We start from the raw sequence: 18785 nt of genomic DNA on the forward strand, positions 1-18785 counted from the left end.
AGTCAGTGGGGCATGCAACTCTTGATCTCAGGGTCCTGAGTTCGAGCCCCATGTCAGGTACAGAAATTACTTAAGTAAATAAATAATTTTAAAAAATAAAAAATAATAGCATCCTCCCTCAAGCTTGTTCTTCTCTAATTAATACCTGTCTTTCCTCCTCAGCTAAAATTCTTTTTTTAAGTTTTTTTTTTTTTTTGAGAGAGAGAGAGAGCATGAGCATGGGGGGGGGGAGGGCTGAGGGGGAGGGACAAGCAGACTCCCTGCTCAGCAGGGAGCCCAACGTGAGGCTCGATCCCAGAACCCTGAGATCATGACCTGAGCTACCCAGGCACCCCTCAGCTAAAACTGTTAAATAAATAGTATGTTCCTGGAGAATTTCAAGGATATGCTCCTCTAAAACTTAAGAAATGTAGGAAACAGCTTATCCCCAAGAGTCAGGCATTAAAGGCAACTGTGCAGGGTTTGGGCAACCCAGGCCTGATGAGTTAATCCTTTACTGCAACAAAGAATTAAATTAGAGCAGAAATATAGAAATTCTTAAAGTCTCCTTTAATGAGGCCAGTCAACAAAATAGAAATCCAACTAAAACAAGATAAAATTGGAGTTCCCACTAAGGTACCACACACAGGGCTGCCACATACCGAAGAGAGGTTCTAGACCAAAATGCAGAATTGACAAAGACAATTAATCTAGTTGCAGTCCCATAACTCTTAACCTCCTCTCAGTCCGATTACGAACATAAGAAGAGTGAGTGGAACAGCAAGAGTTCTCTATTGAACAGAGAAAATTAGGAAAAAGTTTTGTGGAGTGGGCATCCAAGTGCTGTGAGTACAACCACACCCTCACATCGAGCTGAGTTGGGGGCTCAATAGGCCTAATTCGGTGAGCCAAATATGTGATTGCTGTGGTGGGGGCACAGTGGATTTCTACCTTGGGAAACCTAAAGAACGGAAGAAGGAGAAGCCACGTTGAGCCAGGGCTCAAAACGTACAACCAAGGCAAAGAATCAGCAACCCCAGCAGAGCAGAGGTGGGCCGCAGGTAAGAGCCAGCAGTGGGGTCATCTTTGTTCAGTCCGACAGGGCCTTAAGCAAGCCAAAAGGACTACAGAAAGAGGAAATCATAGGTGGACCTAAGCTCCTAGGAACTAAGGAAAAGTCACCAAATAAAGCCCACCAACGTAAAGATGCATCCGCCCAAGTTAGGGAGTAGCAGGCATGGGAGTCTCACACGAATCTGAAGAACCCAGAGGAGAGGCAGCTTTAATCATGCACCAGGCTGAGAGCCACGTAAGAACTATCCTAGTTCCTCACCATTCCTTCCTCTTCCCACTCCACCTAACCCAGAACCTAATAAGGTCAGAAAGAGAAAACGTGAGAGAGGGGGGAATGAAAAAAGAGCAGAAGCCAACCACAGCCCTTTTTCGCACAGCAAGTGGTTGTCAAGTACAAGTTTAACTGGGAGGAAAAGGAAGAAAAAGTCTTACCTTTAAATGAACACTGAAGTGTTGATTCAAATACTCAACTGCATATTTTTATTTTTATTTTTTTAAGTAGGCTCCATGTCCAACATGGGACTTGAACTCACGACCTTGAGATCAGGAGTCGCATGCTCTACCAACTGAACCAGCCAGGAGCCCGTAAATCCATATTTTGAATTTTAAATGGAGCCTATATTTTGTGACTTCTATTTCCTAAGATTATTGCCACTTGAATGTACCTTTCATCTTTTATTTACTACTGAATTCCAAGCACTTAGAAGAGTGGCTGGCTCACCGGAGTGCTCATTAAACAGCTGTTGAATCAATAACTTGAAGACTGAATAAAAAGTCCTAAGTCTGATTCCTTTCCACAAAGGCAAAAAGCTTTCCAAGCTCAGTACATTTTAAAGAGATGGTGAGATACAAAAATATTTGATACAAAAAGTCCTAAGTCTGATTCCTTTCCACAAAGGCAAAAAGCTTTCCAAGCTCAGTACATTTTAAAGAGATGGTGAGATACAAAAATATTGTAGATGTCCTACAAATTTTGTATTTAACACACTGAATACATAACTAAAGAAGGAATGCGTCCATAACAACACCGCTTGGTACTTCTTAAGAGCACCAAAACAGCTGTAGTGATAAATTTTCGAGGTGCCCATTTCAGCATCACGCGGGGGAGAGAGTATGCAGACCGAGAATCACCCCACCAGCCCTTACGGCTCTGCCCACCTCTAGAGTGGGATGAATGTCCTTACCGTAGGCTGACACCACTCACTGGACCTTCGATGCATCTACCTTCCCTAACTACATCTGACTCCAGGCTCCCTAACTGGTTTTGAGTCAAAACCAGTTTCACTGGTTCCAGTTCAGCTCAAAACTGTATTTCTCACGCTAATAAATTTGCACTGGTGTCCCTCTCCATGCTGTGTGAATTTTAGTTAGCAAAACACCGGAGCACCTGAGTCTTCAAAGGGCCTACCTCAGCTATGTCTTCCCCAGACCCCCTCCCCACTGCGTGCCTCTATGGCCCACACTCATTATTTGTACTGTCTCCCTCTGGTTCACTCCTTACCTCAACAAAGCAGGTTTTGGCCTTAATGCGCCACTGAAACTGCTCTCCTTACCGTAACCATAACCCACTAAGGCCAAATCCAGTAAACTCTGAAGATATGAGAGAAACTAAGTAGATGTGGTCAGGAGGTATGAAGAGAACCAAGTGAGCATGGAAGTGAAAAATAAAAGTGAAGCAGTAAAGAATTTTAGAAGGAAGTGTTCATCAAGGCCAATGCAAAATGAACATTCCACTAAGACAAGGACTGAGAAGCATCCTGTAGATTTGCTGGTGTGGAAGTCGCTGGTCACCTGGTCCAGAGTAGTTTTTGTCGTTTCATGGCATGGTGGGACAGATTCAGGCTGCGGTGGGTGGAGTACAGAGCCCGACCAGGGGGCAAGCATCAAAGAAGAGCTGATGAACTACAGAAGGCTAAAGCGTGCAGGGAGGTGGGAGAGGAAATTAAGTGAAGATCGTCTTTCAAGGACCGAGGCTAAGGAAGAAGAAAGTCAGCAGCTGGGAAGGTACAGGATAGGGTCAACAGATGGGCTATGCTTTTGTATTTTTGAGAACACACTCAGAAGAAGAATCCAGTTAAAAATACCTAACCCTAGTCTAGGAGCTTTACACACACTAACTCTTAATCTTCACAAATTCAACAGAATAGATAATATTCTCTCCTTTCCACAGATGAGGGATCTGAAGTACTCTGGGAGTCTCTGAAAAGCCCACTACAGCATCAACCAGAGAAAGCACCAGATTTAACCATGTGCCAGGCTCATCCTCAGAGGAGAGGATGAAGAAGTGAGTGGTGTAGGAAAGGCAGTAGAGAAGGAGTTAAGAAGAGATGGAGGATGGGCTTCAGCTAGAAGAGTGCTTCATTCTTTAGCTTGGAGAAAAGAGAAAGGAACAGAGTTTGTACGCCTGACCAAAATTCAGCTCAAGTATCACCTACAATGGGGAGTCACTGGCAACTGTTAAAGTATGGACAGAAACAAGTAACAGCCCTTACTGTGGGGGTGCATTAAGAGTGAGACGGGTAGAGACTGGCAATAGTCTTGAGGATAGGAATGAAAGGGGAAGAGCATGGGGGGATGACTGAATCCAAGGACTCAGCTCAGATTAGGGGTCACACATGAACACAAGGTTGGGTTCTGTCAGATGACTGTAGTGGAACAGGTGTACCAGGTTCTCAGAGTCTCAATGAGAATGCAACTCCAGTAATTAACTATGGGTTCCAGACTTAATATGGAAGATGCCAGAAATGGGCTGTAAACTGGAGACAACAAGGGGAATGGAGAGTCTGGAGATCAGTCACTGTGGTGAGAGAGAGTGAAGAAACTCAAGAGTTTATTTACAACAAAAGAGGGCAAATCAAATTGAACTGGGGGAATAAGGCAGGTTTCTCCCAAGGAAACACCCATCTCTGCCTACTCTGCTGTCTCCTCCTTCCCTACCATCCCCCAGCTACTAGAATTACCTGAGGTTCTGTCCTCAGTCTCCTAACTGCACTCACTGCTTCAGGTGTCCTCACTCAGATCCATGGCGGAGCTCCCACCTAACTAGCCACATCCAGTCCAGCTCCCTCCCTCCAAACATGTCCCCAGGTATCTCCGACAGGACACTACAGACCCCTCCACATTAAACATGGCCACTGCTGAACTCATCTTTCCCCAAAACAAGCTCCCCCTTTTCCTCATCCACTACGTTAATGAATGGTAACACCATCTGTCTACCCAGAGCCACCTTCAACTCCTCTCTATCCCCCAAATCCAACAAGTTTTATTGACACAACCTACCTACTCACACATCTTCAGAATCTTTCTTCTCTACCCTGTTTATTATCACTGCTACTACCTTAACCTTCAGCATCTCCCGCTGGACTCTATTCACTCTGCCCCTTCTGCCGACCATCCTCTTGTTTCGACCTAAATCTTTTTGCCCCTTAGAATCTCCTGGGGATGCTCTGAAAATTCAGATTTCTGATGCCCACATGAGCCCTTCGCAATCTGTCTCTGGGGATGAGATCCAGGAATGTGGACATTCAGAAAGCTCACAGTTGATTTGTTTTGCAGCCAGGATTCAGGCAGCATTTGCACAACACTGTTCCCATCGCCAACAATAAGCTACCATCTTCCTTCCCATGGCAACGTGACACATTCCCAAGTAGTGTTCTAGATCATCACCTCCTCCTGCTTCTCCGGACTTTGGTCTATCATTCATTCCTATCTGTGTTTCTGAAGAGGAGGAACTTCAGCCATTCCTCCACCTTCCTCCCTGGCTCCTCCTCTTCTCCCTCTTCAGGTGGATGACTTCACCACACACCTCTTCCACCGCTCAGTCCGGCCATAATCTCCAACAATCCTCGAATTCACTACCTCCTGCCTCTTTGCCAGGCCTGCCCATGCTCTGTCCCTCTTTGAGGCCCTCTCCCTACTTGCATGCCTGACAAACTCTTACTTATCCCTCAAAAATCAGCTCAAATATCACCTACACTAACAACTGTGCCTCTCCCTTCACCAGCCCATCCCAGGCAATAAACCCACAGCACCAAGTAGACAAGTTGTTTCATTTCTTTTTAAAATATTTCCGCACTAGGGGCGCCTGGGTGGCTCAGTCGTTAAGCGTCTGCCTTTGGCTCAGGGCGTGATCCAGGCGTTCTGGGATCGAGCCCCACATCAGGCTCCTCTGCTATGAGCCTGCTTCTTCCTCTCCCACTCCCCCTGCTTGTGTTCCCTCTCTCGCTGGCTGTCTCTATCTCTGTCAAATAAATAAATAAAATCTTAAAAAAATATATATATATTTCCGCACTAGACAATGAACTCCTTAAGGGTGGGAACCAAGCCTGGAATACATGAGACATGCAATTAACATTGGTTAAGTCTATTGTTACACAGTGAATATACTGTGAAGTGACTAAGTAATGGGACAACTTATTGGTAAGTATAAGAAATGATACATCTATTACTTAACACATAATTAAGTGATGCACTGGTCTATAAGCAAGCAATCTAAAATAACTCTTGAACATGTTTCCTATGCACTTTTATCTAGTCATAATTACATGACTACATAGACAGTAATACAGTTTCAAAGACAAAGTCACAAATGCCTTACCCTTGATTTAACACCCTGGCAGCCCCAACTTTCTTTATTACCTTGAAAATGCCCTGCTGTGCCTGTTTCAGTCTTTGTGCTTGCTGTTCCTTTTCTGCAAAATGCACATTTTCAACAAATTCTGATGTGGCTGGCTCCTTCACACCATCTGGGTCTCAGTTCAAATGTCACGTTCCCAGATATCTTTCCTGACCACACTTGCTGAAGCAGGCATTCACCATAACCACAATCTCCATGTTATTACGCTCGTATTATCTTCATGACACTTATCACTATGGGAAATCACATTGTTAACTTATTGGATGTTGGTCCCCCTTATCCAGTTTACCTCTTCATCCTCTGCACACAAAAAGTATGCAGCTCACATGGGTACCCAACAGACACTTGTTGAATAAATAAATGAGAGGAAGGCAAATGTAACACTAAAACACCATCATCTACCAGTCACATAATGGGGGACATGTGCAGGTGGTGGGAAATGGCAGGGACTTTTTCCCTTGAAAAGAGAATGTTACTCATCATCCATGGGATCCTGGGTAGGCAGATTATCCTTCCTCAGGATACTTACTCAAGATCAGAACTTTGACTTACCAAAGAGCCACACAACTTACTTAATGAAATCACTTCCTTCTCAGTGGGTAGCCTTGCAAAGACAAATTTTTGCCAAAGCCCTGTCCGGGAAAAACTGCCCAATGTCCATTAAAGTACTGCAAACACAAGGGACCGAGACTTGTTCAACACGGCAATCCCAGCAACTAGCACAGTTTCTAGCCCACGATAGATGCTCAAAATGTTTGTTAAATGAGCACATAAGACATGGCCTTCTGAGGAATGGCCATCCCATCAGGTCTTACCTTGAGGATACACTTATTTTAGAAAAAGGGTGAGACAGCTGAGGAGAAGCCTTAGCCTGTGCCTCTCCCTGGGCAGGAGTTTGGTTCCTAGAATTCAGTACTCATCAATCCTATGCCATAAGTAATCAAGTATTTCACCATGTATGAAATCTGAATAAACTTTGCCAATGACTACTACAGTACAGTAACCAGTAACCCAGTGATGCAGTATAGTAACCTTTTTAATTTTTTCATGTATTTTGGTCAGCAAGATAGCTCAAAAGGTTGAAATAACTAAAATTGAAGATTCTACCATTAATTTTATATCCACCACTGTAGGGCTCACTGTGTGATCCCAAGAAAAACACACCACCTTCTTGACCAGCAGTGTCAACAGTTCTATGTTCTTTATCCAAAGGGTGGTTTGGGGAAGATTAACTGGCCAGTAGCTGTAACCTACTCTGAGACCAATGAGTACTGTAAGTCGAGTTAATTATGAAACAAGGGAAATCATAAATATTCAACCCACTCCAAAACCTCAGAGTGAGGAAGATTTAAAATTATGCCTGTGCCTCTGATACTCTCAGCCTAAGACCTGTATTATCAGAAAAAATTTCTAACAATCACAATAGATCTTTAATATCTGGAAATGTCAACTGCTTCCATACCCGGGCATGATTAAGTTCACATGTAGAGACATACGAAGTACTAACAGTGACAAGCAATTGCAAATTACGCCTGTTTAAACGGTTCACTGTTGCTGTACCAGTGCCTAATTTCGGTGCTGTTTACTTAACACATAGGCCACCTTACCAATAGTCAACTAAACAAATTCAGGGAAAAATATAAAAGTGTTTAAAACGCTAGATACACTTCTTTGCCCTCTATCTGCTGACCACCACTGACGTTCAAGCGAAAGATCGCAGAAATATCCAGCAGCAATGTCCGCACTTTCCTGCCAAATGACTTAACTTCCTTCCACTTTAATGTACTTTAACCAGTTTTTATTTGTCTAAAAACTCTAAGAGAGACCGAGGAAGAAAGGAATCTAAGTAAACCTGAGGGGTCAGCTCCTGAGACAGGGGTTGGAAATTTGCAACTGGGGGAGAGCCAGTTCGGTCCTTCTGTAGCCTAAATGGAGCAAGGTGACTGGGAAGGGGGCAGGCTTCCAGCATCTGCTCCACCAGGACAGCCTCTTCTTCCAGCCTGGCACACGCGCCGCTAAGCCCAAGGGGTCGAGCCCGGAGAACATCAGGACACCCAGCCCGACCCTAACTGTCCAGCCCACCTGCAGCAGCCCCTGAACACCTGAGCATCGCACCTGGGGTTCATAGGTGGGGGCCGGGGCTAACGGCGGGACTCAGTACGCACTTGCCCCTCCAGGCTGAGGTGGGGGCGGTTCCCGCTGCCCCTCACGGGAAGGAACCCCTAAGGTTCGGGCGCGGGGATGGAGGGTCGGCCCCCAAACCTCCTGCAACCCCGTGGGTCCCCGCTGCCCCCAGGCTTCTCAAGGAGGTGCCCACGGTGGCGCGTAGGGAACAGCCAGGATGGCGGCAGCCGGTACTCACAAAGCCCACTGGAGCCGGTGCTGGTGAACATGGTCCCGCCGGACCCGGAGCCCCCGCGGGGGGACAGGGGGAGGGGAAGTGGAGGTGGAGGGAACCCAGCGACCGCGCAGGCGCACTCCCGGCGTGGCGGCGAATCCGGCAACTGGATTCCACTCCAAGGGCTGCCCGCGAGCGGCGCATGCGCGGCCCGTGGGACACACCGCTCCGCCCGCCCCCTCCCTTCCTGCCTGGGAAGGGAAGTCGGTCCGCAGTCGGAGGGATCTGTCTGTCCAGGTTTTCCCGACTGCTGCGGGTCTCCTTTTGAAAAGGAATGGGAATTCGTAAGGGGGGCGTGAGTGTAACTCCTGGAAGCAGCGCTTAAGTGCTCAGCGCCGCCCCACGTCCCGCGGACCCGCGTGGCAAAGGAGTCCTCCAGAGTGCCAGCGTGGGGGGGTATTCCTCGCGACCTCTAACCTCTCCCCGGACGGGACGCCCGGCGCGTTCCACGCATGCTCAGTCTTTCTGGGCAGCCCCCCCAAGCTCGCTCCCCCGAAGACTGGTGATGTCCAGCAAGTGCGAGAGGCCGCTCAGTCGCGGAGAGCTGCGCTGTCCACCTGCCCCCCCCCTTTCTACGTCGATCCCGCGCGGATTTCCCTCAGGCGCTGTGTGTGGTGGTCACGCGACCCCACCCTTCCACACCGCGCTGGCAGGTGGTCAGATCCCAGGCGTGGCGAGTCTATGGCTGAGCGACATTGCTCCCCAAACTTCTGCCTTAGCGGCCTTCCAGACCTAGCCATTTCATTTTTTTCCTCTTGCAAAATGAAATTAATCTTTACTAAGGCAAAGTCATGTTTTTTAAAATGAGCGTGAGCCTGAAAACTTTAATTTTATATTATGTAGTTATTAAAGAATACGTATTATGGGGAAATTGACCAACTGCAAGGCTAAATGAAAAGGACAGGCTACACAACTGTATGGCAAACTTTAAAAAGAAAATACTTTTTTGAGTTCTTGTAAGGGCCAACCACTGAGCTAAATCTGGAATTTGTGGATCAATAAAACACAGTTTCTGCCTTTAAGGAGAGGTGCCAGTGACCCAAAATTTTATCACTGATTTATTGCTAGAAGGCAAAAGCATAAGTGACTTATTTTCCTTAGACTTTTCTTTCTTTGTTTTGCAGAAGCTGTTGGTTGGCAAGACAACCTGTGGCCAGCATAGGTCACTGGTTCTCAAAGTAGGTGTGGCTACTCCATCCCACCCCAATTTAGGGAATCTGGAAGGCCAGAACTATTTTCGTAATTGTACTAAGACATTTTTTTTTTTACTCCTATTCAATCAGGAATATATAACGGAGTTTCCCAGTGTGCATTTGGAAGGTCTGAATAACTTCGTGAACCGACATTCTCCAGTCGATCAATGCATTGTGTTACAAAATCATGCATAGGTAAGATCAATTCAAACAGCAAGATAAACCAATACATTTTAGTATAACAGTATAAGAAGCCCAATAATAAGGTTCCAGATTTTTCATTGCAACCAATCTTTAAGAAACTACCACTTGTTAAGTTATGCTGTAGTATCAAAAAAAGTCCATATTATCTGAAATGACTATTAAAGTGCTTCCTTTTCCAACTACAAAGCTGTGTGAGGCCAGATTTTCTTCATATATTTCAACTGAAACAATGTATCACAACAAACTGAAAGCCAAAGTAGATGGGAGGATCCAGCTGACTTCTTATAAAGCCAGATCTGAGACATTTGCAAAAATGTGCAATAACGCTATTTTTCCCCATAATTTTTTGCTTGGGAATGTATGGTAATTTTTCACAAAAATATATTATGTTAATGTGCAATGGGTATGTTATTGTTATTTTTAAATGAATTTCAGTTTTTAAATTTTTCTTTTTAAATTTTTGTCTCAATTTCTAATATTTATCTAATAAATTTTTGTCTCAATTAATTTCTAATATGCTGATAGAAACCCATGTTAGCAAAAGCTCTTGTAGTTCTCAATTATCTTTGAGAGTTCTGAAGAGATCCCAAGATAAAAGGTTTGAGAACTCCTGAAATAGGAGATAAAGCATTCTGAAGTTTGGAAAAACAAGGACAAAAAAACCTTCACTTATTTATGTTCAATTCTGCAACATTCTTAACTAAATGCACAGTAACTTAATATGGTATGCAGACCTTGCTTGAGAGTATTTTCAGGGATGCAGACCTTGAGTGTACATCTACTTGGTACTCAGAACCTGGACATATTAACTGGTAAAAAGCTGTAGGTTTGTCTTCTAAGAAGCAAGTATTGTCCTTGGATGGACAGCATTGGCTTCCGCTGGGATCTTGTTTGGACTAGAGAGTGCCAGGCCCTACTCGCTCCCAGACCTATTCAAACTGTTTTAACCAGACCCTCAGGTGATTTGTATGCAAAAGTGTGAGAAGCATTAGTGCAGTGATTCTCAACAGGGGCAGTTTGGGGCCTCCAGAGGACACTTGCCAGTATTTAAAGACACTTTTGGTGTTACAGTTGTGAGAGGGCTCCACCACAGGCATCCAACGGGCAGATGGGATGCTGCTAAACATCCTACAATGCACAGGGCCGCCTCCCACAAGGAAAACTTCTCCTGTGCACCTGGGTGGCTCAGTGGGTGAAGGGTCTGGCTCTTGATCTCAGGGTTGTGAGTTCAAGCCTTGCGTTGGTCTCCATGCTGGGCGTGAAACTTGCTTAAAAAAAAAAAAAAATTCTCATGCCCAAAAGGTCAATAGTGTGAGGTTGAGAACTCCTACATTGGTGTGATTTAGCCAGCAATTATCACACAGTCCCAGAGTGCTCAGTGTATATCATTTCTAAAGTCCTTGCCTGTATTTGCACCTCGTCTCTTCTCTAGATTGTATTCGGAGAACTAATTCTATCAGTTACTGGGAATCATCATTTGCCTTGCCACGTCTTGCTGAATCTGCTTTCTACATTGGGGTAGTAGTGGTAAGTTTGAAAGAGTAAGCCCCTAGAGGGCAGGGAATGTGTCTTACAAAATTTTCTATCCCACCCATTTTGAATCTCTTGGTGTGAAGGCATTGTCTTCCTTTCATAAAATAAAATACAGCATCTCTAAGGTTTTAGCATTAGAAAGCAATCTCCAGGGGAGTCCTAGCTGAAGGTTGCTGACCGAGCATCCCTGACATGTGCCCTTCCTGTAGCTCTCAACTTGCCTTTAGCACAACGTTGCTTTGATAGAGCAGAGCTAGAAAGAATTTTTCCTAAAGATTACTAACAGTAGAGGGGGCCAACAACAACCAAATTAAGAACCACAGACTTCCAAAGTACCAAGTTCTGATCTTATGATAGCTGCTATGCTTTAAGCTGGTAAACCACATCCTATTTCCATATTCTGGCTGAGAACCCCCTTTCCAAATCCCCAGGGATTGTAGTCAGCACCCTTTTGGAGGAATCAGTAGATAATGACTAGGGTCGATGGTCAATCCTTGGATAAAGTAGTCTTTATACTGCATCAAATGCATTTTCAGCATATAATATCTATGAAACTAATATTTATGAGAAAATAAGTCTGGAGGCATTTTAAAGAGTAGTTACATCTTTTGACTGATTCAATAATATTCATAATAGATGTCTACTAAGCAGAGAGCATTTTGGAATCTGTTAAGTGTATTTTTGGTTGTCACAATGAATTGGAGAGTCCTGCGTGGGGTCCAGTAAATGCCAGACACAATCCTTTCACCAAAAAAGTGAATCATTCTCTTTCCTAACCTATGTTTTACTCTCCAATCTCATGCTTCATATGTAGGTAAAAGTCTGTTTATATTTATCTGAATCTAGAACCAAGTCCATTTTACATGTAAACATGTGCTTGGCAGGGTTTTAATTCATGCTGAATTTTCCAGGAATGCAACTAGTTACTGTTTTCGGTTGTTATTTGGAACTTAATCAAGAGTTGTTCACCAGTTCAAAGCACCATACCACCTGCAAAAACTCTGCTTGTCCCATTGAAGTCACCAGTACCAATTTACATGGGTGGCTGATGCACTCTCAGTGATTCTGTATCTTTCAAAAGATGTACAAACCTAGCCCTTATCATAAAAATACTACATATAATGTGAAATATTAAGAAAAGGTGTTGAGAATACTCCGTTGAATATTTGAAAGTGACCATATGCACAACATAGTTTTTTTCTAATTCATTTAGATGACTCCACCAAGATTAAGTGAATATTTTATGAAGACACAGAGTTGGCAAGGGTAGAAACTTCAGAGATTTAAGGAAAATTTGAAATTCATAGGATTGTCCCTGCAATGTTTCTTTTAAACCTAATCTGAAAGATATAGGTACCATTTCTTACAGAATGGCATAAATTATAGCAATCCGTGGTAATCCAAACAATATGAGAGAAAAATTAATTTTACCAGCCATATAAAAGGTTACTAATTATGAGAGTAAGAAATTTTAAATATTTCTTCTATTCCGTTGAGCAATAACAATATTGTATGTAGAAGGATCTATGAGGAATCCAAAGAGGTGAAAAATAGGCTATGAGGTGATCTACAAACAGAAGAGTGTCTGTTGAAAGTGAATGCAAGTAACCTACATGGTAGTGAAACTTTGCTGACCACAAATGTAAGATTCATGGGAGTGAAAACATTGAGCAGAAAATGTACATCCATATGTATAGACAGTGGATACTTGGAGTTGTGAAAATTTGAAATTCTTAAAAATTATTTCACAGGAAATTTTTTCCTTTTCCAATGTCCTTTTGCAACAGATGGTCAGTGAATAACCTGGGTTGATAAACAACTGGAAAGTAGCAACAGCCGTGTTAGTGAGTCATTGAATTATTCATTGACAACATCAGTCACCAAAAATCTTAGTGAAAGACCCACAAATCAACTAATCCTATCAGTGCTATTGATAGAATTCAAATTAATGCCTTGAATAAAAGGTTATTTTGTAATCTTTGCAGTGACTGAAAAGGAGTTTGACTGCTTTATGCTACATATGAAATAAGATGGTATTCCAAAGAAAGTTGTTTTAAAATACTTTATTTGTTCTTTGATACTGACATGCTATTTTTGTTAATCAATGAAAAATTAAAAAGTGATACCAAAATATTACCAAGTGATTTGCCATATTTATCATATGTACCAGAAATGTTAAATGAACTCTTTCAACTACAAGTAAATTAGATTAAGATCACTAAAGAGGAAGGAATTATCATGAAATTTTTCAACAAACTTACATGTCATTTTAAGAGATGATTTCTTGCCCGGAGTTTTCACAGTTCCCATGTCTATAGCAGATAAGACTAGGTAGGTGTAAAATACTGGTTTGTGATTGTATTGCTAATTTTCATGCTACTTAAAAACATGTAATGGTTAGATCTAGAGATCAGTGTGGATTTATAATATCAAATTAGATGATTAATCCACTTGAAAATGATGCCACATATTAGCCAATTTGTAGGAAATGTTAATTGAACTAAAATGTGATTTAGGGGGGACATCCTTTTTCAACATCATTTGTTAGATTATTCCCAACTGCATATTTATGTGGAAGGGGTTTCAGTGCAGTGGAACAATCCCTACAGAAGCAACAAAATGTAACAGAACGTTTGAGATTTCTTTTAATAGAATTAGAACCTCATTAAGTTTCATCAATTAATCAAAAAAATATTTCAGATGATCACCCATCTGTTTTAGCTTGGGTCTCACCAAAGGCAGACTTTGAGACAAAGTTTCAGGTTGTCTGGAAGCTGTCCTAGGAGAGACCAGTGAGAGAATGGCAAGTGAGACAGTGAAAGGAAGGGTGGAAGCCAGTAGAGATGAATTATCAAACAACTTAGCACTGTGGGCAGCTGGAGCCAGTTCCCTTAAGTCATCGCCCCAGAGCGGGAGGCAGCAGGGGTACTTCTCCACTGACTCCCATCAGGCCCAGAGGGCTACCCGAGAGCAGTGCAGTTTCCCAGCACTTGCAGCCCACCCTGTGAGTGAGCAGAGGCTGTGGTGGCAGGGCAAGCCTGCAAGCTAAGAGCTGCAATTAGGGGGGCGCCTGGGTGGCTCAGTCAGTTAAGCATCCGCCTTTGGCTCAGGTCATGATCTCCTGGTCCTGGGATTGAGTCCCACATCAGGCTTCCTACTCAGCGGGGAGTTTGCTTCTGCCCTCTGAACCTCCCCTCTGCTCGTGCTCCCTCTCTCAAATAAACAATTAAAATCTTTTTAAAAAGAGAGAGAGAGAAAGCTACAGTTAGGAAGTAAGCCTCCAAGAGGTTAAGGCGTTGGGGCATAGGGCTGAGACCATTCTGCCCATGGGTTTCATGTTTTCAGGGCACACTCCTAAGAAAGCTCCACTGAGAAATTTGCATATGGGAATGATGGGGCGGGGATTGAGAAGTGATAGGGCTGGTTGCCTTTTTCTTCTGGTCTTCCTCCAGTACCCACCCTAGTCTACCACCTTGTTTCCCTAGAGCTTTTTCTTTTTCTGATTCATCTCTGTTTCCCATCACATATCAAAGGATGTGGTTTCGTGGATCTAAGTTCTAGAGACGGCGTGCAGGACCTAATGTGTGATGGGATTTCAGAATAGGAGATCAGTTTTCTGTTTCTTCATCACTACCCATAGGGAAGTATTTTTAAATCATTCATATAGAACCTGTCACATTTGTGAGACAATCACACTTCCTTATCTTCTCCACCCAGACCATCTGCTCTTTCTCAGAGGCTGAGTTAAGGTTACTTCTCTTATGTCCATACAAACATGTCCCATCTGTTCATACCAGACAGGCACTTACTTGTCCTGCACTAGTTTTTATTCTGTTGTGCATTGTTCTGTCCCCTCATTTTTCTGTGCATCCTGCACAGCATCCCTTCTGACGTCCTTACTTCCATATACCGTACAAACTAACGTATTTATAGTGGATGCAAGCATTGTGCCCCCTGGGGAGTCACACCCAAACACTAACGGATCAAAATAAAAATAAAAACAAAATAAAAAAATAAAAATGAAAATAAAAACATCATAAAAAATTCACTAACACGGCTGTTGCTACTTTCCGTATTTTTATTTTTTCCTTTGTTTCTTTCCATCAACATTAGGATGTTATATTGATTATTAAAATGAGGTATAGAGGGGCGCCTAGGTGGCACAGTAGGGGCGCCTGGGTGGCACAGCAGTTAAGCGTCTGCCTTCGGCTCAGGGCGTGATCCCGGCGTTCTGGGATCGAGCCCCACATCAGGCTCCTCTGCTTCTTCCTCTCCCACTCCCCCTGCTTGTGTTCCCTCTCTCACTGGCTGTCTCTCTCTGTCAAATAAATAAGTAAAATCTTTAAAAAAAAAAAATGAGGTATAGCATATTTTCCTTGAGTTTCACTAAGGATATTAAAGACAGAACTGCAGAATATTTGTTATAAAAGTAAGAGTTGGGTCACTTGGATTGAGAGCCATTATGCTAGATGTATGCCATTTATGCCGTGCATACATCCGACAAAAGGTAATTGGGTTTTGAATAGCCTGATGTGAATAAAGATAATGCAGTCTTAGGTAATCTTCAAAATTACGTATCAGATTACATTACATAAAAGACATTTTCTTATACCTTGCTTTTAGGTATGTTACATACACAGGAGACACAGAAGCTTTTATTATCCTAATATGGCCATACATATTCCATAACTCTAACCATTGGTGAGAATATTTTTAATTGTACACAAATAGGATTATTCTGCTCCTTATCCATTTTTCTTTCCCGAGAGTGGTTTTGATCAAGTGAACAGGATCTTGTTGATAGTCACACTGCAGAGAGAAAAGTAAAACGGATTCCTAGCCTTCCACTGCAATGCTGTTAATATCACACCACTCGTTACCTGGCCCATCCATATTGTTCAAACAAATTAAATATTCTCCATGAAAGAGGATATTGGATATAATGCTATTAGCTTCTGTTCCCCCAAAAGCCAACCTCGAGACAACAATTTGCATGCAAATCCCACCCCAGTATTTGAGAGGCAATCCCAGGAAGTACGGTGAGGAGCTAGGGAAGAGGGGGGTCAATAATGAGCAGATCACAGCTATGGGTGCCGGGAATTAAATCCTACTAAAGATCCCCTAAGAGACTGAGCAGAACAAACGTCCAAATTGTCTCACCAACAGGCAAGAAAACTGGGCTATTTGCCCAGCAGCCCTCCCTCATTGGATGAGTGTTGCTCCTGGGGATTATAAACCACCTGGCACTTTTATCCTGCTTCATGTGTAGACCGAACACACTCCTGCATCGAGAGAGAGCCCTTAGACAGAGAGACGCGGGTGCTTGTTGGAGAGGTGTCCACCGAAGCTCTTGTGACCTCCAGGATGGACAGGGAGGATGTGCTTGGGACACCAGCAGCATCTGCTAAAAGTGGGGAAAAGGAAGTGAAACCAAATTGCCAATTCCCTTTATCCTGTTACCTCTGATACCAGGATAAGACATTTTTGTAGGGCCAACGTTTTCTTCCTTTTAATGGATATGGCTACTGATTGGTACTACATAAGTGACTCCTCTTGGTGCAGCTGCCCTAGATCCTTGCCAAAGTGCAAGCCGGATTTCAGGACATCATCAGAACAGGAAGGATAGGCCAAACATCAAAATCCCATTCCCTGACCAGGCTGTGTCCTCTTTCCGAACTGCCCAGACATCTCCTGTCCATCAGAACAAGGCCAACACCCGCAGATCTACTTCCCTCAAGGTTGTATCAACCTAAGTGTAAGCCTCTCTGTCACTTGCTCACTTTAAAGACCTGCTCAGAGATGTGAGGGTCATTATCGGCTTAAATGTTTCCTCTTGCTTGCTTGTGCACCCTTATGGCCAGTTCATGCTGACCGGGTAGCAGCACATTGATTCAAACGGATTCAGACTCACTTATTCAGCATAACGTTCTAAAACAAAATGCATCCATTTGGTCTTCTATTTCTCCATTTTCCAAGGTGAGATAATCACAAAAATACTGTGTTGGACATTTTTTATCATTCTTATTTCCATTGTTGGCAGTATTTATTATTGTGAATCCATAGAAATTCAATTGAAGTGTGCATACACAGGACGAATGTCACTACCATGGCAGCTAGTGAAAAACGAACACATGAAAATATTTTGAAATTTCTGGAAATAAACTGAAAACTGTTCAAGTATTCTTTTTTTTAATAATATTTTTTTAATTATGTTAGTCACCATACAGTACATCCCTAGTTTTTTATGTAAAGTTCCATGATTCATTACTTGTGTATAACTGTGCCACTTAACTTTGCTTATTGATTTTAGCTTTTTTTTAAAAGATATTATTTATTCATTTGAGAGAGACAGACAGAGAGAGAGAGCATGAGAAGAGAGAGGGAGAAGCAGACTCCCCGGTGAGCAGGAAGCCTGACATGGGGCTTGATCCCAGGACCTCGGGATCATGACCCAAGCTGAAGGCAGACACTCAACTGACTGAGCCACCCAGGCGCCCCTGATTTTAGCTTTTCTATTTTTTTATGGAAAACGAAGCCCAGGGCTCTTTTATCTTTCTCAGTGTTATTAGCGGAGTTGTGTAACCAAAAAAAAAAAAAAAAAAAAAAAAAGGCAGGTACACGCTACTTGGAGGCCATTGTCTAATTGCTTGTCTCCTCCACGCAACTGCAAGTGGAGTCTGTCTTTCATCTTTGTTTCCCCAAGGCTTAGCACAGTGATTGGCACACAGTAGGGCTTCAATATATATATTCAGTTGAATGAGATGAATGAGGGAAAGGCAGCATCAAGCCATACTTGCTGCTTCTCTCCGTTCTGACAGTTTGATGGGCTTCAGATTGTCCAGATATCCAGCGTCCCTACCTCATGCCCCAGGGAGTGGGTAGTGCATGCAAGTACGGACAAAGGATTTCCAAAACCATTACAAGATAAATTATGTTCTAGGGCACCTGGATGGCTCAGTCGGAAGAGCATGCAACTCTTGATCTTGGGCTCGTGAATTCAAGCCCCACACTGGGTGTAGAGATGACTAAAAATAAATCAATAAACCTAAAAAAAAAAAAAAAGATAAATTATGGTCTAGGAAAGTCTCAGAAAGTCTACTGGTAGAACTGCGTAAACAATGGGATTTAAAATCCCCCCCCCTTTTTAAAGATTTTATTTATTTATTTGACACACAGAGAAAGCACAAGCAGGGGGAGCATCAGAGGGAGAGGGAGAAACAGGCTCTCCACTGAGCAGGGAGCCTGATGCGGGACTCAATCCCAGGACCCTGGGATCATGACCTGAGCTGAAGGCAAACGCCCAATCAGCTGAGCCACCCAGGCGTCCCTAAGGTTGCCCTTTATGTTGTTTCAGTGATACTATGTATGTATAGAAACTGGGGTTAGTTCAAAGGTTAAAGCGAGGTGATTGTTCTGATTTGGCAATTATTTACATCCTTATGGACATAACTATGGGATTAGAATATTTATTTAGAAGGGATTATTCAGCAACGAGTGCCCCACCAGTGGCCTAAAAGGTATGAAAGAATAACCACCTGACTTTTCTGAACCAGCAGATAGTAGTCTGTCTTCACGTGCCAGCCAAGGAGGTTCTTCTGCCCTATGCAAATGTGCCAGACCGGCTGGGGCTCAGATGGACCCTGTGTGAGCAAGCCTGACTCTGAGGAGGAAGGAACGCTCATAGAAGTGGTGGGATCTTGACACTTACCTTGGATAGTCCCTAGGACCATATGTCCGTCTGGCTGAGTGTCCGTTAATAGACCCTGAC

At 43.3% G+C, this 18785-nt stretch overlaps 1 protein-coding gene and 1 long non-coding RNA gene across 12 annotated transcripts in view; one reads left to right on the forward strand and one right to left on the reverse strand.

The window, feature by feature from the left end:
- Window positions 1-8297, reverse strand: part of UBAC2 (UBA domain containing 2) — a 166060-nt gene extending 157763 nt beyond the window's left edge. For 2 of the 3 annotated variants that reach the window (XM_026493531.4, XM_026493532.4), the window contains exon 1: window positions 8052-8219. In XM_026493531.4, the coding sequence (XP_026349316.1) occupies window positions 8052-8082 (31 nt within the window). In that variant the 5' untranslated portion in view covers window positions 8083-8219. Of the gene's footprint in view, window positions 1-8051 lie in introns of all 3 variants that reach the window. The other variant, XM_057307420.1, reaches the window with a different exon arrangement.
- The window catches only part of LOC113251497 (uncharacterized), a 45603-nt gene continuing 35089 nt past the window's right edge, over window positions 8272-18785 (forward strand). For 3 of the 9 annotated variants that reach the window (XR_008957618.1, XR_008957613.1, XR_003314504.4), the window contains exons 1-3: window positions 8275-9265; window positions 9371-9475; window positions 10917-11011. This is a non-coding gene — a long non-coding RNA (uncharacterized LOC113251497). Of the gene's footprint in view, window positions 9266-9370; window positions 9476-10916; window positions 11012-18785 lie in introns of all 9 variants that reach the window. The other 6 variants (XR_008957621.1, XR_008957614.1, XR_008957615.1 and 3 more) reach the window with 4 other exon arrangements.

Source organism: Ursus arctos, unplaced genomic scaffold (assembly GCF_023065955.2).
Source record: "Ursus arctos isolate Adak ecotype North America unplaced genomic scaffold, UrsArc2.0 scaffold_10, whole genome shotgun sequence".
Taxonomy (NCBI): domain Eukaryota; kingdom Metazoa; phylum Chordata; class Mammalia; order Carnivora; family Ursidae; genus Ursus; species Ursus arctos.